The sequence below is a fragment of the Aulonocara stuartgranti genome (assembly GCF_965226115.1).
Source record: "Aulonocara stuartgranti genome assembly, chromosome: 13".
Classification (NCBI taxonomy): Eukaryota; Metazoa; Chordata; class Actinopteri; order Cichliformes; family Cichlidae; genus Aulonocara; species Aulonocara stuartgranti.
Window position 1 is genome coordinate 35592017 of NC_138949.1, and position 26102 is coordinate 35618118.

Sequence of the window (26102 nt, forward strand, 5' to 3'; positions counted from 1 at the left end):
AAGGTTATCAGCGGTTCCATCCTCGTACAATAAAGAGGATGTGTTGCATGACACGTGTTTCATAAAGCCATCTACACTAAGCTTGTTGTAAAGGATGCAACAGCCGTGGCAGTTCGTCTGGAATCAAGTGTGATCCGCACATTCCGACTTTATTCTCAAAATAATCACTGATATTGTTCCTAATGTGGCCCTAATGCTCCCAGCTGCACTCTTATCTCGTGCTGTGTCCACCTGGGCAGGTGTGTCTTGAAAGAACACTTCCTGTTGAACTTTGGACAGGGATTTCTGTCATGGCTGCGGAGGAACTCGACAGAATTCATGTTATTACAAAGCTGTCGAATCAGGGTAAGTTTCTTTTCTGGTCCTGTAAGTGTTTCCAGTAGTAACGCTGCATTTTACTGCAGTGACATCACAGCCCAGCAGTTTAAGATCCTGAAGAGCGTCTTTAAGATTTACTGCTTGGCCAGTGTTGAGGGCTGGGTTATCACATAGCTGCTTATTTGCCTTCTCTAAGGGTTTTGTTTCTGTGGCCAAAGGTGTGTACAGTAAGTGTGCTTTAGCTTGACATAACAACTCTGCCACAGTCTAACGTGGCCTGTGGATTAGACAGCTAATCTTAAATCAAGCCTGTGGTGAAAAAAAGAGGTTGGACCCAACTCAAGACCCCTCGTGTCATTCTATGTAAAGCATGAGACAGCAAGAGAAGCACACATGAAGGCAGGATAATCCATGTAGATGACCTACTTCTGGGTTTTGCACGCTTGCTGACTGTCGTGGCTCACTGGGCAACTTGATGAAACTTAAAATGTTCCCAGTGGGAGAAATGTTTCGTCACTTATCCCAGTGACTATTTCAGTCACCACATGCAGGTTTGCCCAACCTTATTAACAGTTTGTATAAGGAATGAACAATGGGCTGTGAGGTCATTGATCTTTAATATGCACTTTGTCATGAACACTGATCAACAACCATGAGTCCCATTGACAGAGAGTTGGGGAATGGCTGCAATCACAGCATTGTAAGATGGTGACAGACGTACCCTTAGGCCCCTCCTCCATTCAGAGATGGTCTTTCCCTTTTCATGTAAATGGCCTCCTTGACTCCGCCCTCAAACCAGCGTTCCTCCCTGTCCAGGATGTCACATCCTCATCATTGAAAGAGTGTCCACTGGCCTGTAGGTGTAAATAGACTGCAGAGTCCTGGCCTGACGAGGTGGCTCTGCTGTGTTGTAGCCAGAGCTTGTTTGGTTTCCCTGATGTATAAATCCTGGCAATCCTCCTGCACTTAACAGCGTACACTATGTTACTCTGTTTGTGTCGGGGGACCCGATCCTTGGGGGGGACCCGATCCTTGGGGTGGACCCGTTTTTGGCGCAGCGTGTTTTGGGGTTTAAAAGTCACAGAGACCTGGTGTTTAGTAAAAATGTGTCTCAGCTGCTCCGATACTCCTGACATGTACAGGATCACTACAGGTTTTCTCTTAGGCAGCGGTTGTCCTTCTCTCCTGGATCAGCTGGAGCTTTCTTAAGGAGCCTTCCCAGCTTTGACAAACGTCCAGCTGGGGTAACCACATTTACTCGGGGCCTTCTTGATGTTCTTCTGCCTCCCTGGCTGCTGTGTCAGTGGGGATGGTGTTCGCTCTGTGTTGTAATCTGCAGTCGGCTGTGACTGAAGAAGTCACTTGGATGAGCGATGAAAGGTAGCAGAGGGGATTGTTGATCAGTTTCAGCAGCTTTGGTCTTAATGAAATTAACATTAGACGGTTAGGGTTAGTGAAACAAGCCCTCCAAATACAACTGGTTGAACAGGTGGAATCCACTGACACTCTTTTCTGACTGTTTTCTTTTCACTTTGAATTTGCTTGGCTCAGTGTCACTAATTGTTGCATGAGGACAATACAGGGACTGCACAAGTCCGAGTCCTCTAAGATGTCACATAAATATGTGCTATTGCCAGAAAGTCTGGTCTCTCTCAGCACAGTCCCAGGAGCATGGGGGCGATTCCAGGAGACAGGCAGGTATCTACAGCAGCATGACAGGCGTGTCTAACCTGACTCCTACAGAGCACTTGACTGGAAGACGCCTCTTTCAGCACACCATTACGTTGCTCTCATAATGGGAAGGCAACGTAGATGCTGATGGGACCAGCATCTGCATCTGCAAGGAGGAACGGGACGAGTGCTGCCAGAGGCTTACTAAATGACCTCCAGTACTCCACTGGTGTAAATGTGTCTGACCAGTCAATCAGAAGCCGACTCTGTGAAGGTGGCCTGAGGGCTCAGCGTCCTCTGCTGGGCTCCTCGCTCTCTTCCTACTTTCCTGTCCATCTCCACCGTCACTGTGGAATAAGGACAAATGCAAAAACATAATATTATAATATTAAAAAAGTGTTCACAGTAGTTGATCATCAGTTAATTAAGTGCATTTAATTAGCCCCACATGGCTGCTAACTGCTAACTCTTATGAAAGAAGCTAGGGTGTATTTAGTTTTTCACTGGATGGAGTCCTGTGGGAACTTTGGTTTTCTCATGACTGTATATCAAAGATAAACGTGGCTGTTGTCACTGTTGTTTTTGAGACGGTGCATCTCAAAGACTGTTGTGTCAAGATTTTGGCTTCTGTCATTCTGGCGTTTTGGAGCCAAACGTGACCATATTTTAAAAAGAGAAGTGCTAAGTTATTACCTAATGCAAGCCTGCATCCATAAACTGTACAGGTTCAGCGCACAGACACACATATCTGTTTAAACGTCCACCAAACGTGTTTGGTGTCTGTGCATTACTGTAGGCCAACCTGGAGGTATCCAGCATTGTCCAGGACAACATCTGCCTGGCTGACACCACCTTTAGAGTCCAGTTTAGAGTTGGGTAGCCTGAGTCCAGTGATGGCCTTCATGCAGACCTCTTTCACGCCGTTGTCTCGAGTTCCTGCTCCAGCTTTCTCTTATACTTGTCCTTAGCCTCTCTGATCCTGTCCCTCAACACTCCCTGAACATTCTCACCTTCTCTCTGGTGCTGCTCTGAAGCCCCTCTTCTTGTCCTTGAGGAGGGCTGTGATGTCCGTAGTCACCCACAGCTTTTTATTTGGGAAAAGTGCACAGTCCAAGCTGGGACGATGGAGTTGGTGTAATCATTACGACCAGTAATATAACCTGGCCCGTGTTAGAGTAAGGATGCATAATGATGTTTGAGGCATGTTTTTTGTAGTATAACTGAAGTTAAAACATAATGTTGTGACTACGTCAAGCTAGCTCTCAGCATAATGTGCAATCAGCTCTGTGACTGATTAACGGGACAAAAGAAAAGGAGGACGTTCCCTCTGTTTTCACGTGTTCACGGTGTACTGCTTCGACGAAGAGAAAGTGAATCAAACTCCTTACCTGTGTGATAACGAGCTTTCTAACAAGTGTAATGTACAGTTGTGGTCAGATGTTTATGTGCAGTCATCATGAGCACAAATGTTATGGTAAGTTTTTCCAGGGTGGAATGACTATTTCATTTTTTTGGTTTAGCACAATTTATCTACACATGTATTATGGAAGGTAGTTTCCTGCACTACGTGCACGCAAGCCAGTTATATTTAGACAGTACTATATTCAAAATAGCGTGCTATAATAGTCCTGTGACACGACACAAGTGTGACTGGATGAGACATTATCACATGCTAGAGAAGCTTCCACTGGGCTCTTTGAAGATGAAAGGAGCTCTTTACTGTGACTGAGTGATGGCGATGGCTTACTGGCACCCTTTGCTCCCCACAGCCCTGCACGAGTATGAGGATCTTCAGAGAAAGCAAGAAACTACAGCCATGGAAGTAAGTGTTACAATCTAATGTTTACAGTCTGCAGACCTCGATCAGCTCTGATCCAGCTCGCTTACAGTAGCAACAAGTGTAACAGCTGCGATAGATGAGAACAGTTGGTGCTCACAGTAATAGAAGCTGGCCGAGCAGCTTTCTTTGTTTATTTGAACAATAAAAACATTAACTAAAATATTTTGGTTTCAAAGTGATTAAAAAGCATCGAGCTGATAATAACCTCGAGCAGGTCCAGTACTCAGTGTTGTGTTAAATAGCTGCCATGATCACATTTTTGTTATTGTCTAAAACTAAGCAGATATGAGGTCAGTCTGTGTGTAATATTTGTCTTTAACTGTTTCGAACACTGAGAATGAACGATGGCAAAAAAATCACTTCTATCTCTCCAAGCGTAGTCCCTCTTATGATTGCTGCAATATTGTTGTGACTGTTGCACACTGGAAACAATCACGAGTTCCACAGCAATGGAGCTTTTCACAGGTGAGCCTGAGTCACCTGCCAAGCTTTTGTTTCCCTGCTCCATTTCTAAAACGTTTTCACACTAAGATTAGCCCGTGTGATTCCTCACACAGAACACGGATCAGGAGAATTACAATAGAATTAGAATCAATATTGACTTCACTCCTGTTGTGAAGCTAATGTTGGGTAACGTAGTTAGACCTTTAGTGCTCATTTCCCCCTGTTTCAGCAAATAACATGGCGTCCAGTATAGGAACAATACTTGTTCATGAACATTGTAATCTACACAGTATTCCAGGAAGTAATATCACTGATATTGTACAGTATTGTTTTATTATGAGCAGTGAAGGATTAATAATGAACCACCTGCTATAACGGTGTCCACATCCTCTGTGAACAGAGCTCAGTGTGCGTCCAGTAAACTTAAGCTGAACACACAGTGTTGATCTTTAGCATCAAGCCAAACTGGATCATCTGTAAGGCTCAGTTTAGAAGGAAGTTTGACCAGATAATGATTTACTGATATTTAATGGCAGAAACAACAGTGAATGAGGACAAAGTAGCACAACAATCTATTTCATTTGTTTGGTTTAGCACAATTTATCTACACATGTATTATGGAAGGTTAGGTACACGTAGGACTAAACATGGCTGCTAAACAAAAGGTCTGAGGTGCTCACAGAGACCATCAGGGGGTTTTCCCTTCTTAACATCTACATAGTTTTATATACTGTCATCGCATTTAAATGACCTGCTTTTCCAGACTGAGCTGTGGCATTGCATAAAGGTTAATGATGAACTGAAGCTACTCTGTGTCTTACATAAGTTCAAGAGGCTGGAAGAGGAGCGAGACGAGGCGATGAAGAAGCTCTCTGAGTTCCAGCAAGGTAAGTTCACCTGTGTCCAAAAGTGAGATCCCCATTGCACCAACATGTTTAACTCACTATTGTTTGCACATCAATGCTTAATACACATATCACAGCTCTGAGCATGTGTCATACGTGTCTATGGCGCTAACACATACAGTGGGTAATCCCGATCTAAGATTATGAAATTGTCCAGCGTCTGTAGCTTTTCCTTTAGAGCCGCACTCTTCCTGTTCTACATGTCAAAGTCCGTTTGTTGGCCAGAGAGTAAACGATTGAACCTGGAGGCGCTTTGGTTTGGATTTATGTTTCTGTGAACAGCTGACAGTTTAAAAGACATGCATACCTGACACATATGACTAAAAGGAAATGCCTTTGGGCTTTGTGACAAATCCATATTCATGAATTACTCACAATGGAAATACAGTAATAAATTCACAAGCAAAAAGTAATAAGTACAGTATGTATGTAACACAATAATTATCAAACTATCAGAAGTTACACTGTTACAAAGTCAAACTGCAGCTGCATGAATAAGATCTGCACATACACTGATCGAGTGGTTTTAAACACCAAATAATTACGTTTACAAGACAAAGATTTTTTTTTTCTCCCACGTGGATTTTGTTTTCTCCCGTGTCCCTACATTGAGAGAAGCTCAGCTACATTCATGCAGTCAGCCAGCTGGATCTACGGCAGAGTAAGCCCTCGTCTTCATTCCTGCCAAAGCTTTTTCAAGTCAAATGCAGGGACTCAGGTGGCGATCCAAGGATGTTCTAGTGTTGGTTTCTGAACCTGGTTTGGTTGCAATCGTGCTGCTGCTGGAAAGTCCAGTAATTATTAAGGCCTCCATCTGCACATTAGCACGATCACGTTATTCTTCACAAAGGATTTTAAAGACTCAAACACCTGTAAATCAGGTTTCATCAGTTCTGTGGCTGAACCACCGTCTGAGCTCATACTGAGCTTGTGAAGCTCGTCATAAACGTTGCTTATCAAGCTTATCAAGTATAATTTCACTGAACAAGCAGACTTTATGTACAGCAGTATGTACATATTCCAGGTGACTTTTACACAGCCTTAAAGAATGAAAGCAGCGAGTTGTCTGGAAAATAAGTACTTGCTGGTTCAGTGTTGTACCTAAAGACTTCATCAGTCCTCCAGTAACTCTTTGGCATTTTTCTGTTGAAGTCATTTCTCTTGTGAGAAATATTAATGGTGCTTCCACTCGCAGTAAGACTTCCTGCTGTTGTGTGCATCTGCTGCCATCTGTGTCTCTTAAAACTTCTGAAGTTTGAGTCCTGTTATCATGTAAAACAATAATACGGCCAAAGTGTAGGATTAGTTTGATTCATTTGGGCTTAATAATGATCTGGTGGCTCTCTGGCCTCCTGTTGGTGTCACTTACAGCAGGCTTTTTAGGAAGCTCCCGATTTTCAGAAATGGGAGTTTAGTCAGGAGTTTAGTCTGATATACACAAATGTTCCCTCAACGTCTAATTGTCGTATGTCTGGGTAGCTCTGTGTGCCTATAGATGACCTGACGCAGTAAAAGGTACATATTTAAAACATTTCTTTTAGATTTTAGAGCAAAGTCTCGGGACGATCTGTCTCCTGATATTGCTTCTAATGTAATTTGTCACTATTTATTTTAAGATCAAGCTAGCATGATGCTATATAATGTTGAATTGTACCATGCCATTACAGCAGTGTTTCCCAACCACTGGGCCTTGGCACATAGGTGTGTCAGGTGATCCACTGGTGTGCCGTGGACGGTTATCTGGTTCCACCTGATTGGTCCTCTAAGCTATCGGCGTGAGTAACGGGCGGAACAATAACATTCTCTTCCACTAGAGGGCAGTACAACTACCTGCTCTAATTAAATGGGTTTCCAACTGCCAGTAAAACAGAAGAAGACAAAGGAGAAATGACATAATAGTCATGCTGTGAGACAATGCAGCGCGGAATAGCAATAGATAAATATTTGAAAAACAGTAAGTGTGATGCGTAAGGTGGTTGGTGCCTGTCGTGGTGGTAACCCCCGAACCAAATGGTGGACACCAGAGGTGAAGGGAGCCACCAGGCTGAAGAAGGAGTCCTATCGGGCTTGGTTAGCCTGTGGGACTCCGGAGGCAGCCGACAGGTACCGACAGGCCAAGCGGAATGCGGCTCGGGCAGTGGCTGAAGCAAAAACTCGGGTGTGGGAGGAGTTCAGAGAGGCCATGGAAAAAGACTTTCAGGCTGCCTCGAAGAGATTCTGGCAAACTGTCAGGCGTCTCAGGAGGGGGAAGCGGTGCTCTACCTGCACTGTGTATAGTGCTGGCGGAGCGCCGCTGACGTCGACTGAGAAAATTGTCAGGCGGTGGAAGGAATACTTCGAGGACCTCCTCAATCCCACTGACACGTCTTCCGAGGAGGAAGCAGAGTCTGGCGATGAGGGGGATGACCCGCCAATTTCCGGGGGCGAGGTCACTGAGGCAGTTAAACAACTCCTTGGTGGCAGAGCTCCTGGTGTTGATGAGGTCCGCCCCGAGTTCCTGAAGGCTCTGGACGTTGTAGGGCTGTCCTGGTTGACACGCCTCTGCAATGTTGCGTGGAGATCAGGGGCAGTACCTGAGGACTGGCAGACCGGGGTGGTGGTCCCCATCTTTAAGAAAGGGGACCGGAGGGTGTGTTCCAACTACAGGGGGATCACACTCCTCAGACTCCCTGGGAAAGTCTATGCCAGGGTGCTGGAAAGGAGAGTTCTACCACAGTGCTGAATGCCTGAGTCAAATGAGGCTGCGTGCGTGTGTGTCTGCAGTCGAGAATGCTCAGCTGAAGGCCAGCAAAGTCAGTCAGCTCCTGGGACAAAGTCTGGGACCCCCTTTGCTGGTTAGAGAGGACGAAACCAAAGAGTGGAGGAACAACGAGGACAACGGTGGTGGGGGGCAGGGGTCTGCAGCCCCTTCTCACTTTCCCAGCTTACCTGCAGTCACTGCTTCCTCGCAGGTGTCCGTCTCCTTCAGCCTCAGAGACACGAGCAGGAAAATGAGATGAGAGATATAATGCTTAAAAAAAAGTAGTTTTAATTCAGCCAACACTTTCTTGAAATAGAAAAATAATTTTGTTTTGACTTTGAGAGCAATTTGGAGAGTCTCGGTCTGTCAACGTTGTTTTTTTGCATATTTGGTGGACACTTTGGGTTGTTTTGTGTTTGTAAACTTCAGAGAAATAAATGTAGTAATTCAAGGAAAGGAGAGTTCGTCCGCTAGTTGAACCTCGGATACAGGAGGAACAATGCGGTTTTTGTCCTGGTCGCGGAACACTGGACCAGCTCTTTATCCTCTCGAGGATACTTGAGGGTGCATGGGAGTTTGCCCAACCAGTCTACATGTGTTTTGTGGACTTGGAGAAGGCATTCGACCGTGTCGCTCGGGGTGTCCTGTGGGAGGTGTTGCGGGAGTATGGGGTGTCTGGCCCATTGCTACGGGCCATTCGATCCCTATACAACCGTTGCAAGAGCTTGGTTCGCATTGCCGGCAATAAGTCGGACTCGTTCCTGGTGGGTGATGGGCTCCGCCAGGGCTGCCCTTTGTCTCCGGTTCTGTTCATAATTTTCATGGACAGGATTTCTAGGCGCAGCCAAGTGGCGGAGGGCTTTCACTTTGGTGGCCTCAGAATCTCATCTCTGCTTCTCGTGGATGATGTGGTTCTGTTGGCTTCATCAGGTGAGGGCCTCCAGCTCGCATTGGAACCATTCGCAGCCGAGTGTGAAGCAGCGGGAATTAGAATCAGCACCTCCAAATCTAAGGCCATGGTCCTCAGCCGGAAAAGGGTGGAGTGCCCACTTCGGGTCGGGGATGAGTTCCTGCCCCAAGTGGAGGAGTTCAAGTATCTCGGGGTCTTGTTCGTGAGTGATGGGAGAAGGGAGCCGGAGATCAACAGACGATCAACAGACTGGTCCGTCGTGGAGAAGAGAGAGCTGAGTGTAAAAGCGAAGGGAGGTCTGGGCCTCTTTGCTTAGGCTGCTGCCCCCGCGACCCGGCCACGGATAAAGCGGAAGAAGATGGATGAATGGATGGATGGATGGCTCCAAAAGGATGGGAAACACTGCTCTATGGTACAAAATAGACATGACAGGTTGAACATTAGTCTCTGCAGGGGTACAGGTATTTAGTGGCTAGTAAAAGTCCAACATGCAATCTCACACACACAGCATTACAGTGAGTTTGTTTACATTGTTTGTATTATAAAATGACACCAAAAGCATGAAAAAATCTGATTGAAGAACAAAGACTGATGACAGATAGGAGCACAGTGAGGTATGGGACATTAGCAGGAACATGATATCTCTGTTAGGGCTGCCACAAACGATTACTTTGATAGTCAACTAGTCACCGATTATTTTTGCGATTAGTCGACTAATCAGATCATCATCCATTGGACATAAAACTTACAGCTTATTGCACCAGCAGCATCTGGTCTTATATAACTATCATTAGCTTACAGCTTTAAGCTTTTAAGGTGCTAACTAAAAATAAAGACAAGATGATAGTTTATTAATTTTAATGAAATTTGCAGATTGTTTCAGTGAAGTTTAATAAACTCCTTGCTATCTAAAATATAACAGGACACCGGAGTAAATTCTCGAGCATCTCACACTTCTGATAATCAGCTGTCTGCTTGACAGTTTTAGCTGTGTAAAAACTATAACTTTAATCTCAGCCAAACTGATTTACTCAGGAACAAATAAAACACTGAAAAAAGCCAAACAATAACATTTTAAGTTATCTAAGTGACTCATATATCATGTTTAACCTGAGTAGCGAAAGACGGCGGTGGGTTTGAAAACGATTTGCCGGGAGTCCGGTGTTCTCACGGCTCTAGTTAGCCTAGCCCCCGGCTAGCTATCGAGCTAGTGGGTAACAGACGTCTCTGAAAACGTCGGAGCGCTTTTGAAAATATGTGGTGTCCTGATAAACTGAGCAGATATTTGAGGTTTACACAGCTACATTCTCGCCTGAAAATATGTTAAACGTTTATTTTGTGACCCAGAAAGAATAATAAGAGTAACATTAAAACTAACTAGCTGCCGCCATTGTTGGAAACTGAGCTGGGCCGCGCTATGAATTCTGGGACACAGCTTCTTCTTCTTCGGGGTTTAACGGCAGCTGGCATCCTTGTACATGCAGTGCTGCCATCTTCTGTTTCAGTCCGTTATTACACTCTTAAATCCTGCTACTTATTCCTGCGTCTTTCAGGATCTTACAAAGCTTCAAACGATGCGTCGACTATTAAATCAGTCGTCGACGATTTTGATAGTTGACGTAATCGTGACTAGTCGACTAATCGTGGCAGCCCTAATCTCTGTCACTCACACTTGGAAAAGTTAGCTGCAGGCTAAACTAACGGGCCTATTTACCAGTAAGATGGCGCACTGTAATAAATTTATGTTGTTTGAAAATGATTGCAGCTGTGGAAATACGAGCCTGGATACAGATAATGGCACGTGAGCGGCACCCTTGCATCCCCAGCTCCTTTTCTGAGCTTTTAATCGCTTCCCGGGATTGCAAACACATTTCAGGTGCTCCGCTGCACCATTCAATTGATTTTCCTTACAGGTTGCTATGACCACTTTAGTGGAGACAGAATTTGAAATGGGGCACCACATGTCAAAGGAAGGAGCAAATAGTTTGCCTTTGTAGCCATGACAGTTGTGTGGATTTTCATCTGAATAATTCTGGCCTGTACTCATGTATTCAGTGATTCTCCAGCCAAAACACATATTGTGTTTGACTTACGCGTTAATAGAGGCTGCCTGACTGTGCCAAGCAGCTGCATATTAGGACCTATTACGTGATTTCATAGCTCTTAGAAAATTGCTCCTATTCACAACGAAACGGCTGGGGGTGGGGCAGAAGTGTTGGGTGGGTGGTGGGTGGAGGGGAGCGGGGGCTGTGGGAGGATGTGACGAAAAGCCCCCAACACACAATCGTGCCTTTTCAATTGGCAATGGCAAGGTTGATGACAACATGACCATTGTGTTATAATGATAACACCACAAAGGCATCTGCCCCCCTCATCAAGGCTTCGCAGCGGCTGCAGATACAATTTAATTCACTGCTCCGTTGACGGCGCTGATACCATTATGTAGCACGTCGGCACAGGGGTAATCACTGTCGTTCCTGAGAGCGGGATGAAAAAAGACAAGCGTGAAAAAGAGGGGGGGAAAGATGGAGGGACAATGATGGGGAGGCTGAAACTTACAATTAAGAATGCCAATTGTGATGTGTCAGAGCCCCCTGTGGACTCGTGCTCATATACTTGCAACGCTTCCAGCGCTGTTTATTTACCATGGCTACCAGTAATTATAATTAACACGTCATTTAGTTCGAGGCGCCCTCTCGTAGGTTGCCGAGTCTGGACAGCGACAGAGAAGAGGCTGAGGAAGAAAACTGGCAGCTAAGTGCTATTGAGCGCCTGATACGGAGGACGGCAGAGTGGATATCGCAGAGCGCTGACGTTCATCAACTTCTTAATTAGGTGTCACCGGGGGGAAGGAGTTGCCCACGGCAGTGGCACTAATGCTTAATTTCTCCCTCACTCAGCTGTAATGTTTAATTAGTTAAGTGGCAGGGCAGTCTTTAGGGTGTTCTTCTCCTACCGAGGTACGATTGCAGCTTGAAACGTTGCTGTTTGGAGTTTCGTCAGATTTTGTTCCCAATGTTTTACTAAAACTGTTTAATCACAGAGTTTCATATTGACAGTGAATCGGACGGCTGCATGTTCAGTTACACTCATAAATCACCTTCAGTGTCTTTAGTGGTGCCAGGGTGTTGTCACTGGGTTTACGCTCTGCTGTACAGGTCAAACCTTTTCTCTGCATCGATAATCTGACCTTTACTATTCATCCACACTTTATTTTTACTGCCTGGAAGCTTTGAACACACAACAAACATGACAAAAGACAGACGCCAAACAGGTTTCATGTAAAACTTTCAAATTAAGACTAAAGTATGTACAACGTGGGACACAAACTATTTTATTCTTAAAAGTCTCGTTTTGGGGGGTTTGACACATTTCCTGTAAACATCCCTGCTGCAGGCAGCTTCTGCCAACTACAGCTCCCACAGACCCTCTTGACTCTACATCCAGGTAACTGTCGACATGTTTACATTATTCAGAGCACATTTATATTTGTATGAATGAAAACTTGAAAACCCAAAGGAAAAAGGTAAGTGTGCTGAGATTGTTTTTAGTGTTTCTGGCTTGTTTTCAGGACTTTGCCTCACAGATCAAACCAGACATGATCAAAAAAGCAGAACGGAAACAAAAGAAGAATAAAACTCCTTAAAAGCTCATACAGTTCAAATAAAGACAGAGGCATTGTATCTGGCCTTTATAAGGGATTAACAAATATGAAATTACACTCGACCCTATATATCAAAACAAAATGGGAAATGGAGGGAGGAATAGAGATAAAGGAGGACAACAATATGGACATACATATGGAAATGTAGCAGCTCGCAGAGCTGGAGGGAATTTGGGTGGAAAAGCCTGATAAGATATTTTATTCCACCTCACCAAAAATCTCACTATGAAGGTAACCCGCACAAATCACTATCATATTTTCTGGGACTGTCATGTTATTAAAACGTATTGTAAGGGGATACATGCAGCAATACGAGAGATATTTGGAGGTTATTTACCTTTGGGAAGTAAAACTTTATTTTTTGGACTTATCAGAAGGATGGACAAAGAACGATAAATACTTGTTTAATATTTTACTGGCAGCAGGTAAAAAAGCCATCACAGAAAAATGGCTTTCTCCTGAGAGCCCAGCTATGAACATGTGGATGGACATCACAATGGACATTTACAGGATGGAGAACAGGCCAGCAGATATGAACTATAAGAGGACCTGTTTGTATCACGATGGAAGAAATGGATGGACTATATAAAAAAACGCAGGCCAGATTTTGATTTTGACTGTGTTAAGTACTAGAAGATATATTAGAGGATATATTAGTTATATTAATGGTAGTAAAATCTCACTCCCTACATGCCTGTTTCTTTCTTTCTTTTTCTGTTTTGCTCCCTTTTTTCTCTTTCCCTCCTTTTGTATGGATATTTTAGTTGTTTAAAAAGAGAAAAAAGCAAAAATACATGTAACAAATTGTTGAAGCTGATGGTTTTGTACAGTTATTCCTAAATGTCAATTAAAGAAAAGAAAACGAAAACTCCAGCAATGTTAGCTTAACTGCTATTGTTACATAGAAGCAGTGTGCAGTGAAAGCTTTCCCACGCTCCTCTCTGCTGTGTGAGCTCCTGCTTTCTCCACCAAACATGGCCTGTGTGGATTTTTACATGAGTCGGGACCAGCGTTAAACCCAGAACGCAGTTAGCGGTAAATGTGTTGGTCATGTATTTCCTTTGCCATTGTCATAGGTAATATCAATTAAAAATCACTTCTTGTCACCATTTAGTAAAGAATTAAATGTTCCCACCCGGGCTGAGGTGTAGCATCACACGTCATGACTCGTAAAGAGAAGCTCATGTCCACCCTTGAAATACTTGCACAACACTCCCCTTTATTAATATTCTGGTTCTCTATCCTTTTCCTCGTCTATTCAATCAGACACGGATGAAGAAAATAAAAAACGGGGTTAATAATCTGAATATGAGCTCATAAATAAATATGAGGTTCGGTGTAAAGTCTCATTCTAATGAGGTCATTCAGTGCTGAGGTGTCGAGTGTTACGGCGCTCTCGTCAGCTGCAGGGATGCATCGTCCTTTAGAAAAACCTAATTGTTGTCTTTGTTTCCATCACGACCTTTTGTTCATGAGTTGATGTTAAAGTTCTTCTTCACATGAGTACAGCCTTTCATATTTCATCAATACTAATGACTCGTTTGTAAAATTCACACATATGCTTTGTTTAAACACTGACTTGTGTTTTTTAATAACCTGTTGTCCTCATAACCGAGTCTGTGAGGTGCTGGAGACAGCAACACCCAGAAAAATATTAATAGCTATTAATACATTTGACAGTCATGCTATTTAATACAAACACTAACTCTAACATACAAAACGGATGATGAGCTTTTAAAACAGCATCGTAACAAATGTATCCAATAGTGTGTAAGCTTAGAATTTAACAACCACGTGTAACACTGAAAGATATTAGTCATGAAATTCCCTCACATCGGTGTTGTAGGATGTGATGTTTGTCATATTTTACTATTTTTATTTGTTCTGTTACGTGAAACTGAAAAAGCCGTTTCCCGTCTTTCCTTTCATCTTGTCTTTTTCTGTGTTTTCTAGTCTCTCAGATGGTCATTGAAGAGGTCAGCGCCATCCAGGAGAACCTGGAGATTGAGCGAACGTGCAGAGAAAGTGCTGAAGCGCTGGCCTCCAAGGTACAGTTGACCTTACGTTAAATCAGATCTGAACTAATTTCCTATGCGTGCTCAGATTCAGTTTCACATTTACTAAAACGGTGTCATTAAAGTAAAACAAGAGAAGAATAAAGTAATAAAATAATGTTGGTTTAAACCGGCTTTCCTAAGTGAATGTTAGAGTCCAATCAGCCATTTGTGATGACATTATCTGAGCGCAGGGTTACAATCACAGCGCTCTCTGGTCCTCTGCCGCCGCTCCTGTCCCCACGGCTCAGTGTAGAAAATTGCGTTGGATTCTTCTGATTCACAGCACAATTTTTTGGAGTCCTTGCCAAAATGCGAGTTGTGATTGAAAGTGGGGGAGTCTGGCACATAGTGATTTTGCAGCCCACTGGTGCTGAACTTATCACAGTAATCATTTCTCATTCAATTTCTGCACAAAAGCCCTCAGAGTCCACCTGGTTGGACGCGAGTGTGGACAGTTGGAGACTGAGGAAGAATTACAGTGAAGGTGGGCTTTTTCATCAGAGTAGGTCATCTGCTAATCGCGAGGTTGCTGGTTCGATCCCAAATATCCTTGGGCAAGGATAACCCCGAGTTTCATCCACGGGAGTGTGACTGTGTGTGAACGTTGGATAAAAAGCACTTAAGCACAGAAAAGGCGCTCGTGTGAATGAGTGACTGCTGCGCTTTGAGTGCTTCAGGGGAAGAATCAGTCCATTTACACACTGATCATCTGCTGACATTATCACTTACTCATTTGTTCACTTAATTACTTAATTGTGTCTCTATGTTTAAAAGGTTTTTTAACCTCTAAACCAGCAAATAACAAATGAAATTATTACTAGTGTCATTTGAGTATTAAAATATTTGATGTTAATGTTACATCAGGTCTATATGTTTATATTAAAGGAGTTTTACTGCACTGAGCAGTAGACAGATATTCTTATTGATCATAGAAATCTTGTGTTTCAGCAGTGGCCATGAAACATATCTGACTCCTTGTGTTTGCTGACCCCCGCGAGTCCTGCTCGCCTCCTCATGAGTAGCTCAGGGTGACAAAGATAAGGTGGATGATATTGTCCCACCTCAGGTGATCAACAGTTCCTATGATTAAGGATCAGCTCAGCTTCTGTCATCTGCTGTAACAGGCCAACTATGCCTCCCTGATGAAACTTTACCAAAGATCAGTACCAGCTGTGTTACCACAGGAAGCCCGGAGCTTAAATCGCACAGCACACTTACCAACCGTAGCAAACATGATACAGATATGATAGAAATTAAAACTTGCCTATGCAAATATTGAATTTTTACCTTGGTCAAATATTCAATCAAAAGTTCAGAACATGTCTGTGAAGGTTCTCAGTCATCCAGGTCATCGTAGTCTAAGGAGCTTGGAAAGAAAAGCGTCTGGACTTCTTTAAGTTGCTTGAAGACGTTTCACCTCTCATCCCAGAAGCTTCTTCAGTTCTGAACTGAAGAAGCTTCTGGTAGAGTTAGAATTGTGACTCTACCGTTTTTAAGTAGCCTTTTCTCTCCAGATTCATGAAGCACTGTTGGTAAACAGACTTCTATAACTTTACTAGTCAAATAAAATAAATCTATTCCAGTTGCATTAACAGCAGTAACCAGCGGTTACCAGGAGTCCAGCTTTAGAAAGTTGAGATATTTACAACTATTAAATTGGTCAAGTGAAGCTTGAGCCCCTCCCAGAGTAGAAAAAGGTAACGTGAGTATGAGGTAATAAAAGTGCTGCTGAGTCTCCACATGAGCTACGAGGCTCACGAGCAGCTGCAGTACGTAGATTTGCACTGCAGCATCTGAAGTAGGTGTTACTCTAACTAGTCGTATACAAGCTGCCTTTCTTCCTAATTTACTTTTTAAATTTTGTTTTGTAAAATAAACGTTTCAAAGATGAACAGCATACTTTGGAACTAATGACAGAGAATCAGATGTGACAAACTGTATTTGTCTTGAAATGTTGTCCAGGATTATTGTGAATCCCACTTGCAGCTGACTGAGCACAGAACAGACATCATGTTCATCTTCACACACTGAGGTTAATTATGGAGTTCCACAGGGTTCAGTGCTAGGACCAATTCTGTTTACATTATACATGCTTCCCTTAGGCAGCATCATTAGAAGACATAGCATACATTTACACTGCTATGCAGATGACACCCAGCTCTATCTGTCCATGAAGCCAGATAACACACACCAATGAGTTAAACTGCAGGAATGTCTTAAAGACATAAAGACCTGGATGGCCGCTAACTTTCTGCTTCTTAATTCAGATAAAACTGAGGTTATTGTACTCGGCCCTGAAAATCTTAGAAATATGGTATCTAATCAGATTCTTACTCTGGATGGCATTACCTTGGCCTCCAGTAACGCGGTGAGGAACCTTGGAGTCATTTTTGACCAGGACATGTCCTTCAACGCACATATTAAACAAATATGTAAGACTGCTTTCTTCCATTTGCGCAACATCTCTAAAATTAGAAATATCCTGTCTCAGAGTGACGCTGAAAAACTAGTTCATGCATTTATTACTTCCAGGCTGGACTACTGTAATTCATTATTATCAGGATGTCCAAAAAACTCACTGAAAAGCCTTCAGCTAATCCAAAATGCTGCAGCAAGAGTCCTGACAGGGACTAGAAAGAGAGAGCATATTTCTCCTGTTTTGGCTTCCCTTCATTGGCTTCCTGTTAAATCCAGAATTGAATTCAAAATCCTGCTCCTCACATACAAGGTCTTAAATAATCAGGCCCCATCTTATCTTAATGACCTTGTAGTACCATATCACCCTATTAGAGCGCTCCGCTCTCGCTCTGCAGGCCTACTTGTTGTTCCTAGAGTATTTAAAAGTAGAATGGGAGGGAGAGCCTTCAGTTTTCAGGCCCCTCTTCTGTGGAACCAGCTTCCAGTTTGGATTCAGGAGACAGACACTATCTCTACTTTTAAGATTAGGCTTAAAACTTTCCTTTTTTCTAAAGCATATAGTTAGGGCTGGACCAGGTGACCCTGAATCCTCCCTTTGTTATGCTGCAATAGATGTAGGCTGCCGGGGGATTCCCATGATGCATTGAGTTTTTCCTTTCCAGTCACCTTTCTCACTCACTATGTATTAATAGACCTCTCTGCATTGAATCATATCTGTTATTAACCTCTGTCTCTCTTCCACAGCATGTCTTTATCCTGTCTTCCTTCTCTCACCCCAACCGGTCGCAGCAGATGGCCGCCCCTCCCTGAGCCTGGTTCTGCCGGAGGTTTCTTCCTGTTAAAAGGGAGTTTTTCCTTCCCACTGTCGCCAAAGTGCTGCTCATAGGGGGTCATATGATTGTTGGGTTTTCTCTGTATCTATGAAGCGCCTTGAGGCAACTTTTGTTGTGATTTGGCGCTATATAAATAAAATTGAATTGAATTGAATTGAATTGAATTGAATGTTTCAGGCTTTGTCCAGTGAAGCGGCTGCTAACAGCTAGCACTGTGCTATTTCAGGAAGGAATTATGATTTCTGGCTAAAAGGCTGCTTGGTCTAAGTAACGACTCTCCTTCAGGCTTTATTTGATGTGCTCGCTTTGCTTCACTAACGGCTTCTTTCTTCATATAAAGCGACGTCCATAACCAGACACTCCCTGTGCTGTGGGTGTGTGGGGCGGACAGCAATAGTCCTTAGCTATTTCAAAGAATAAATCCATTTATTAATTATTAACTTACTTATGTTAAAAGCATCACGTTTGTTCACCATAAATCCATAAGCAGAGTACAGTCTGAGTCTGAAACATTACGCTGGCCTTTCAGCAGCAATACTCCAAAGTCACCATTCCTGTGCACACTGTGTTAACGTGGGTTTATTACTCATTTGCATTTAAATCAGAGCTGGAACACACCACGACGGCAAGTTAAACTCTATGTTAATTTCTGTCCCCAATGATGGTAATTTTGCACAACAAATATCTCCAAGGCCGCTCTGAAAGAAGCCAAAGTTTAGAGCAATTCTTTAACTCGTCAACATTTTGATTTAAAAGCAGCTGGAGGGGGTTAGCAATTTACAACCAGTCAGAGGAGAATGTGGCTTTGATGCTTAATGTTTTTGTGTTGCTGTATGATCAAGGCTGTGACTTTGTAATGGCGACCTCCAAAGACAGCGCTAGCCGACTGTTATGTCAGCCTCGAGTCATCTAAGTATGTAATTTTAGATGTATATCTTTCACCGATTGTAGATTATTATCAGAAGAATGTGATTCCATGTTATGTATTGTTGATTGCATTTCAGAAAAAAAGCTGTCGTCTGAAGGGTGTCATCAAAAGATGGAATTGCTGCAATCCGCTCTCACCGGGATGCCATTAATAAATGCTTCTTTCATGGCTCCTGTTTTCTATTTCCTTTACTTTTTTCTTCCCTTTAGGGGCTTTTCTTCCTTCAGGTGACATCAAGAAGCGTGCATAAGAGGCATCAGTCCCACGGCCATGGCTTTCATTCATGCTTTACTTACCACTGGTCTCCTTAATTCATATATATAAGTATATAAATATATATAATGCTAATAAAGTATAATGCTTCAACAGAGAAGCACACACTCCTGTAGCAATGATTATAACGGAGTGTGAAAATATTAACAGCTAAAATGAATTGTTATTCCTACTACAGTGGTGCTGCCATGTTGTACTGCAGTTCTGTGAGTGGACTGTCCGAGTTGTGTTTATGTTCTTTAGATGTTGGTGGTCTACAGTCTACTGTCTACTTGTATAAAACCCATGAATGCTTTGTTACCAGGACAGTTTACTGCAGCTAGGACATGCAGCACATTAGAAGATATTGTTTTAATAGAAGTATCAGTACTTTGGTGAAAACAAGCAAAATATGATTTGAGCTCAACTTTGTTTCCTGTAAAATGAATTTGCCACCGATTATGTGAAACGATGAAGACGTGACTAAAGTGCAAATGTTCAAAGCATTTCTACACATAGCATCAGCTGTTGCATTTATGGGCATATTTATGTTCATGAAGGTCTCTCTGTGGAACTTGGTAATCCTTGAAATGTGTTCTTGAGTTGGTTTGATGTTGTGAAGGAGTTTTTCTTAACTAAGAGAAGAATTTTGCTCTAATCTATTTGAGCTGCCTCCTGTGGTCTCAGATGTTTTGCTCTTGCTGAGTTTGGCACTGCAATCTGTGTTCGAGCCCAGCGATGGCCTACTGTCCTCACTGTCCTCACTGTCCAGTTAAAATGCCATGAAACAGCTTGTCAGTCAGTCCAGTTACTCTTGAGAAAACGTGAAATAATGTATTCAGATGGCTGTATTTCCTAAATATTTAATGCAATACTTTTGTATTGCATTAAATACAAAAGTATTTTGTATTTAATTAATGTTAAAAGTCCACTTTGCTGGTGTGCAAGGGCACCAAAAACTTATGGACTTGACTGCAGGTGTGTTGAACTTCAGTTGGTGTCTTTATGATCTTATTCTGACAGTACATTACACTTCCTTTGCCTGCATGCTACAGCTGGACAGGCAGAACCGCTCTCTGAAGAGGAAGAGTATGATGTTGCTGTCTCACATCAGCCCTGAGACCATCGCTGACATCGACCTCAATGATGAAGCAGAAGAGAGTGAGGACCTGCATGCATCGAGCCACGACTGCCTGTCTCCTCAGTGCTGCACCTCCACCTCAGGTACCGTAGAAAGTAAAGCCTACACTGTGCTGACAGACCTCACCTACAGCATTCATTCATTCACCAAAGAGTATTTGAACACAAGAATGTGTTCACTGGTCACAAGGAGAGCTGTGAAAGCACTTGTGCACTGGTACATTTACTTGCATCTGCTGGCAGTGATAAGTTACTGCAAAGACAAACTCTGGGTTAGAAGATGGATGAATGAAGAAGGGAATGTACCACTGAGGTGAAATCTAGTTTGGAATCCATGTGCTTTGTGTTTGACTCTTCATTTTACAAGGACTTTACTCAAAGTCTTCACGTGGCACATAGTTTCTCACATATTTGAATGAGTGGAAATCAAATTACCTGGATTCTAGAGGTAATGGTTCGGTCGTGTTTATGGAGCGGACCCAAAAGCAGACGAAAAGTAACGAAGAGAGAGACGTTTTATCGGACTGAATGCCAACAAACAAAAACACGAAGCAAAACAAGAGAACTGAAACCTAAACTGGGAAAACTAAACGAACTCTGTAAACTGTGGCAGGAGACATGAAACACGTAGACGGGGAATAACCCCGAGCATGAACAGTGGTAACAAAACACTCAGACGACCTGACACTGAGGACTTAAACACAGGAGGGGAAGGAGGGAAGTAGAATGAAGCATGACGCCACAGGGGAAACAAAACTAAACACACTGAGCAGGGGAACAATGGACCTTTCAAAATAAAACAGGAAACATGGAGATGCAGACATGACGAAGCGACAAACATCAACCAGACTAAAACTCAACTAAGACAAACTAATATGCCAGAATTTTTCTCATTAATCAGAAATATGCAATAACTCAACTACATCCTTAACAAGAATAAAACATGATTCTAACATAAGAAGTCAAGAACAGAAAAAACAAACTCAAGATGCTGGGTCTCAGACCCCGACAGGTTTAAGCCCGCCCCATTGCCACGTCCATCACAGTGTGAAATTTAGCTTCACCAAAAATTCAATTTACAGATGACATGAAGAGTATAACGTCTACACCCTTAGAGTAAAAAAATATTAGGTGTGTTGCGCACGTGTGCATAAAATAACTGGCAGATGTCCTGAGAGTTTTCAGCTGACTGAAGTTCAGCACTGCAGACGTATTTTCTCCTCCAGCTGCCTCTGGCTCACGTCATGGTCAGTTCCTTTAGTCAAACAGTAATTATACCTCCGGTGATAATGGATTTATACTCGATGATGCTTTTCCATTCATGTCGTTGGCATTAAAAGGGACAGATAATCATGTCATTTGCAAATAATATGCTGTGATACAGGCAATACTGAAATAAGTTGACTTTTGCAAAGATTGCGGGCTTATTATCTTGAAAATTCATAATTGCATGTTAATGGACAGCTAGTCAAAGCAGCCCCTGTGATGAAACACCAGCTATTTGGCTACAGACTTCTGTAGATCCCAGCCAAACAAACGAGCTCTCGTAGGTTCTGAGCTAAGTACATCACACCGATTGTGTTCATCTGTTCAAATCATTTTCAGTATTTCGCTTGAAAATTTTATGACACGAAATCCTCGTTCTGCTCACCAGAAGGCAATCCATCTGTACCTGAAACAGCTTTTGGTGTCAGCGACCTTCTTCTGCTTAAGTACCCTGTTTAAATGTCTCAGACTGTTCCTGCTGTGAGCTGTTTGTATTAACACGTCTTTATTTCAAGATTTATTCCATTTGTCACATTTTTGGACACGTACAGTTCTTAACCAACGTATCGGCACAGCACAGGTTTAAGCCACAGCTGCACTAAATTAAACTAAAAGAGTATTTTTTAATGGTTAAACTCACCACTAAAGCTCAACATGATCCTTTTAATGCTGAAATATAATGTTTTTATGTTGTCCATGAAATTTAAGATTTGTTGTTTTACAAAAAGTGGAAAAAATAAGAAAGCCCATATATATATATATATATATATATATATATATATATATATATATATATATATATATATATATATATATATATATATATATATATATGGAAGACAGCACAGAGGCACTAATCATGGCAGCACAAGAACAAGCTCTGAGTACAAGATCCATAGAGGCTGGGGTCTATCACACCAGGCAAGACCCCAGGTGCAGGCTGTGTAAAGATGCCCCAGAGACAATCCAGCACATAACAGCAGGGTGCAAGATGCTAGCAGGCAAGGCATACATGGAACGCCATAACCAAGTGGCCGGCATAGTGTACAGGAACATCTGTGCCGAGTATAACCTGGAAGTCCCGAGGTCAAAATGGGAGATGCCCCCAAGGGTGGTGGAGAATGACCGAGCTAAGATCCTGTGGGACTTCCAGATACAGATGGACAAAATGGTGGTGGCTAACCAACCGGACATAGTGGTGGTAGACAAACAGAAGCAGACGGCCGTAGTGATCGATGTAGCGGTTCCGAATGACAGCAATATCAGGAAGAAGGAACACGAGAAGCTGGAGAAATACCAAGGGCTCAGAGAAGAGCTCGAGAGGATGTGGAGGGTGAAGGTAACGGTGGTCCCCGTGGTAATCGGAGCACTAGGTGCGGTGACTCCCAAGCTAGGCGAGTGGCTCCAGCAGATCCCGGGAACAACATCGGAGATCTCTGTCCAGAAGAGCGCAGTCCTGGGAACAGCTAAGATACTGCGCAGGACCCTCAAGCTCCCAGGCCTCTGGTAGAGGACCCGAGCTTGAAGGATAAACCGCCCGCAGGGGCGTGCTGGGTGTTTATATATATATATATATATATATATATATATATATATATATATATATATATATATATATATATATATATATATATATATATATATATATATATATATATATATAAGTTCTGCAGTGCTGAACTTCAAAAAAGGAAGTTTTAGTGGTTAAAGCGCTAAAGTCCAGGGCGCCGACTCAAAGAAGCATTCTTATTTGACTCATAAGTTCTAATAAAGTTTTAGTTTCAGAGACAATTTTGACAAAGTTTGAAGTATTTGTGTTTTCTTGTTTGTATGACAGCTGGTCTCGTACATTTGTTAGGCACGGTCTATAAGCACAAACTAAAAAACGAGAATGTAACACCAGTATGAATGAATTACTCTGTTTCAATCATTTGGTATTATTTGGTAGACTAGAACTGATCAGCGTTTCAAAGAGGTTTGGCTCTACATAATAAATGTTCTTATTTGACGAAACAAACACAGGTTAACCCACAGAATGTCACAGTTGTACAGTCAGTGCACAACAACATTGTTTAACTGTGCTGCTTTTTTTAGTGCTGCAAAATAAGTTGGAAATGACAGTTAAGGAGAAAAATCAAGCACTCTCTGATCTTGAGGCAGTAAGAGAACTACTGAGGGCGACCAAGGAGGAAGTAAGTATTTAATATTTCTTTTTCCCTGTTGTGAATACTTTGGCCAGCAAGCGTGTGAATGCAGATTCCCAGTTCTTAGTAGTGAATATGTGCAAAATGTGTCCCTGCATTGTTGTTTCCTAACAATAATAACAGTGACACATTAGCACGGAGGACAGAAAGGGATCCACTGTGTGTGCAGCTGCACTTTGCATGGCAGAGGTTTGTCATGTGCTGCCGCATCTCTGTTTTGCTGCAGTCGAGAGGGAACACACAACGAGTCACATTTAAGGCAGGTGTGCACTGTAAGTTAAATGTTAGGACCATGTCTGTGGTCAAACTGTGGTCATAAATATTTTGTGCTTGTAAATCAAATGCTTAGTTGTGAACTGAGTTTTGTAACCTTTAAACATGTTAAAATGTTATGTTTGTGCTTCTATAGATGAGAATTTGTGTTTGTAAAAGTATTTACATGAGTTACAGTGTTGTTTGCATAGGTCTACGTGTAAAACTCTGCGCTCTGGTTCCCTGGATGTGTGACAGTTTCAACTTACAAGTACGAATTTTGTCAATCACAAATGAAACAATCCAATCAGAGAACAGATGGGTTTGGCTGTCGGAGGGGTGCTTTACGGAGCTGCAGGTCCTGGAAGGATAAATGCTCTTTTACATGCCAGCCCAGCGTTTTCCTTCATCACCACGAAGGAAAACAGTCTGTGCGTGTCCGAGTCCGATGAATTTTGTGTCACAGGTTTACGAGCTCACACAGGGACCTCCAGAGACTTTAACGGCTCTGTGGACCTCGAGAAGGAGCAGCATTGTGGAAATGACACAGTCTTCACTAGTATGTAGGAAGACACCAGTAGTAGGATAGTTACAAAGCTTTCTTCGTTGTGAATGAGCGATACATGTTTTTATTGAACATTTGAAGATAAAACAACAGTAACTCCTGTAGAGGACATAAAGTCAGAGACAGAAACAACAAGGAGCAGGCGCATCTAGTACACGCAGAGCTGCAGCAAGAAAATGACAGCGCAGCGGCCAGCGCAACAAATTTTGCGCTCTCAGTTAGAAGTGAATGCGTCTGCTGTGAAAGGACCTTCATGCTGTGACTCACAGCAATGGTCCCGGGTCAGCCCTGACTTTGTGTTAAGGTAATACTAAAGTATTAATGGTATTTCTAACCACTGATATACCAAAACTTTATCCTTTCAACAGCTACCAAAAGTTAGGGAACCTAGCTGCTATGGGACATTCATATGTTCTACCCTTCCAGGACCTGAAGCTCAGTAAAGCACCCCTCCGACAGCCAAGATCTTCAACCCACACCTCCGGCAGAGCTTCACCAGCAGTCTGAGGGAGACTGAGGACATTGAGTCTGAATGGACCATGTTCAGCATCTCCACTGTCGAAGCCACTGCAATAAGCTGTGGCTGCAAGGCAGTTGGTGCCTGTCGTGGTGGTTATTCCCAATCCAAATGGTGGACACTCGAGGTGAGAGGTGCCACCAAGCTGAAGAAGGAGCCCTACCAGGCTTGGTTAGCCCGTGGGACTCCGGAGGCAGCTGATAGGTACTGACAGGCCAAGCTTAACGCGGCGTGGGTGGTGGCTGAAGCAAAAACTCGGGTGTGGGAGGAATTTCGGAGAAGCCAAGGAAAAAGACTTTTGGATTGCCTCGAAGAGATTCTGGCAAACCATCAGGCAACTCAGGAGGGAAAAGCGGTGCTCTACCTGCACTGTGTATAGTGCAGATGGAGCGCTGCTGACTTCGACTGAGAAAATTGTCAGGCAGTGGAAGGAATACTTCGAGGACCTCCTTAATCCCACTGGCACGTCTTCCATGGAGGAAGCAGAGTCTGGGGATGAGGTGGATGGCTCACCTATCTCTGCGAGGTCACTGAGGCAGTTAAACAACTCCTTGGTGGCAGAGCCCCTGGTGTTGATGAGGTCCGCCCCGAGTTCCTGAAGGCTCTGGATGCTGTAGGGCTGTCTTGGTTGACACGCCTCTGCAATGTTGCGTGGAGATCAGGGGCACCACCTCTGGATGGGCAGACCAGGGTTGTGGTCCCCATCTTTAAGAAGGGGGACCGGAGGGTGTGTTCCAAAAGGGTGGAGTGCCCACTCCAGATCAGGGACGAGTTCCTGCCCCAAGTGGAGGAGTTTAAGTATCTCGGGGTCTAGTTCGTGAGTGATGGGAGAAGGGAGCCGGAGACTGACAGACAGATTGGTGTGGCAGCCGCAGTGATGTGCAGTCTGTTGTGGTGAAGAGAGAGCTGAGTGTAAAACTGAAGCTTTCAATTTACCGGTCGATCTACGTCCCTACCTTCACCTATGGCCACGAGTTGTGGGTAGTGACCGAAAGAACGAGATCGCGGATACTAGTGGTGGAAATGGGCTTCCTCCGAAGAGTGGCTGGTCTCTCCCTTAGAGATAGGGTTAGAAATTCACCCAGAGTAGAGCCACTGCTCCTCCCGAATGAGCAAAAGGAGCCAGTTAAGGTGGTTCGGGCATCTGACAAGGATGCCTCCTGGGCACCTCCTGGGTG

At 43.3% G+C, this 26102-nt stretch overlaps 1 protein-coding gene across 5 annotated transcripts in view; it reads left to right on the forward strand.

Annotated features, from left to right (window-relative positions):
- Window positions 1-275: 275 nt before the first annotated feature.
- shtn1 (shootin 1) overlaps window positions 276-26102 on the forward strand; it is a 42429-nt gene continuing 16602 nt past the window's right edge. For 2 of the 5 annotated variants that reach the window (XM_082558401.1, XM_082558402.1), the window contains exons 1-7: window positions 276-345; window positions 3759-3811; window positions 5079-5160; window positions 12225-12275; window positions 14446-14540; window positions 20036-20204; window positions 23481-23578. In XM_082558401.1, the coding sequence (XP_082414527.1) occupies window positions 291-345; window positions 3759-3811; window positions 5079-5160; window positions 12225-12275; window positions 14446-14540; window positions 20036-20204; window positions 23481-23578 (603 nt within the window). In that variant the 5' untranslated portion in view covers window positions 276-290. The remainder of the gene's footprint in view (window positions 346-3758; window positions 3812-5078; window positions 5161-12224; window positions 12276-14445; window positions 14541-20035; window positions 20205-23480; window positions 23579-26102) is intronic. The other 3 variants (XM_082558403.1, XM_082558404.1, XM_082558405.1) reach the window with 3 other exon arrangements.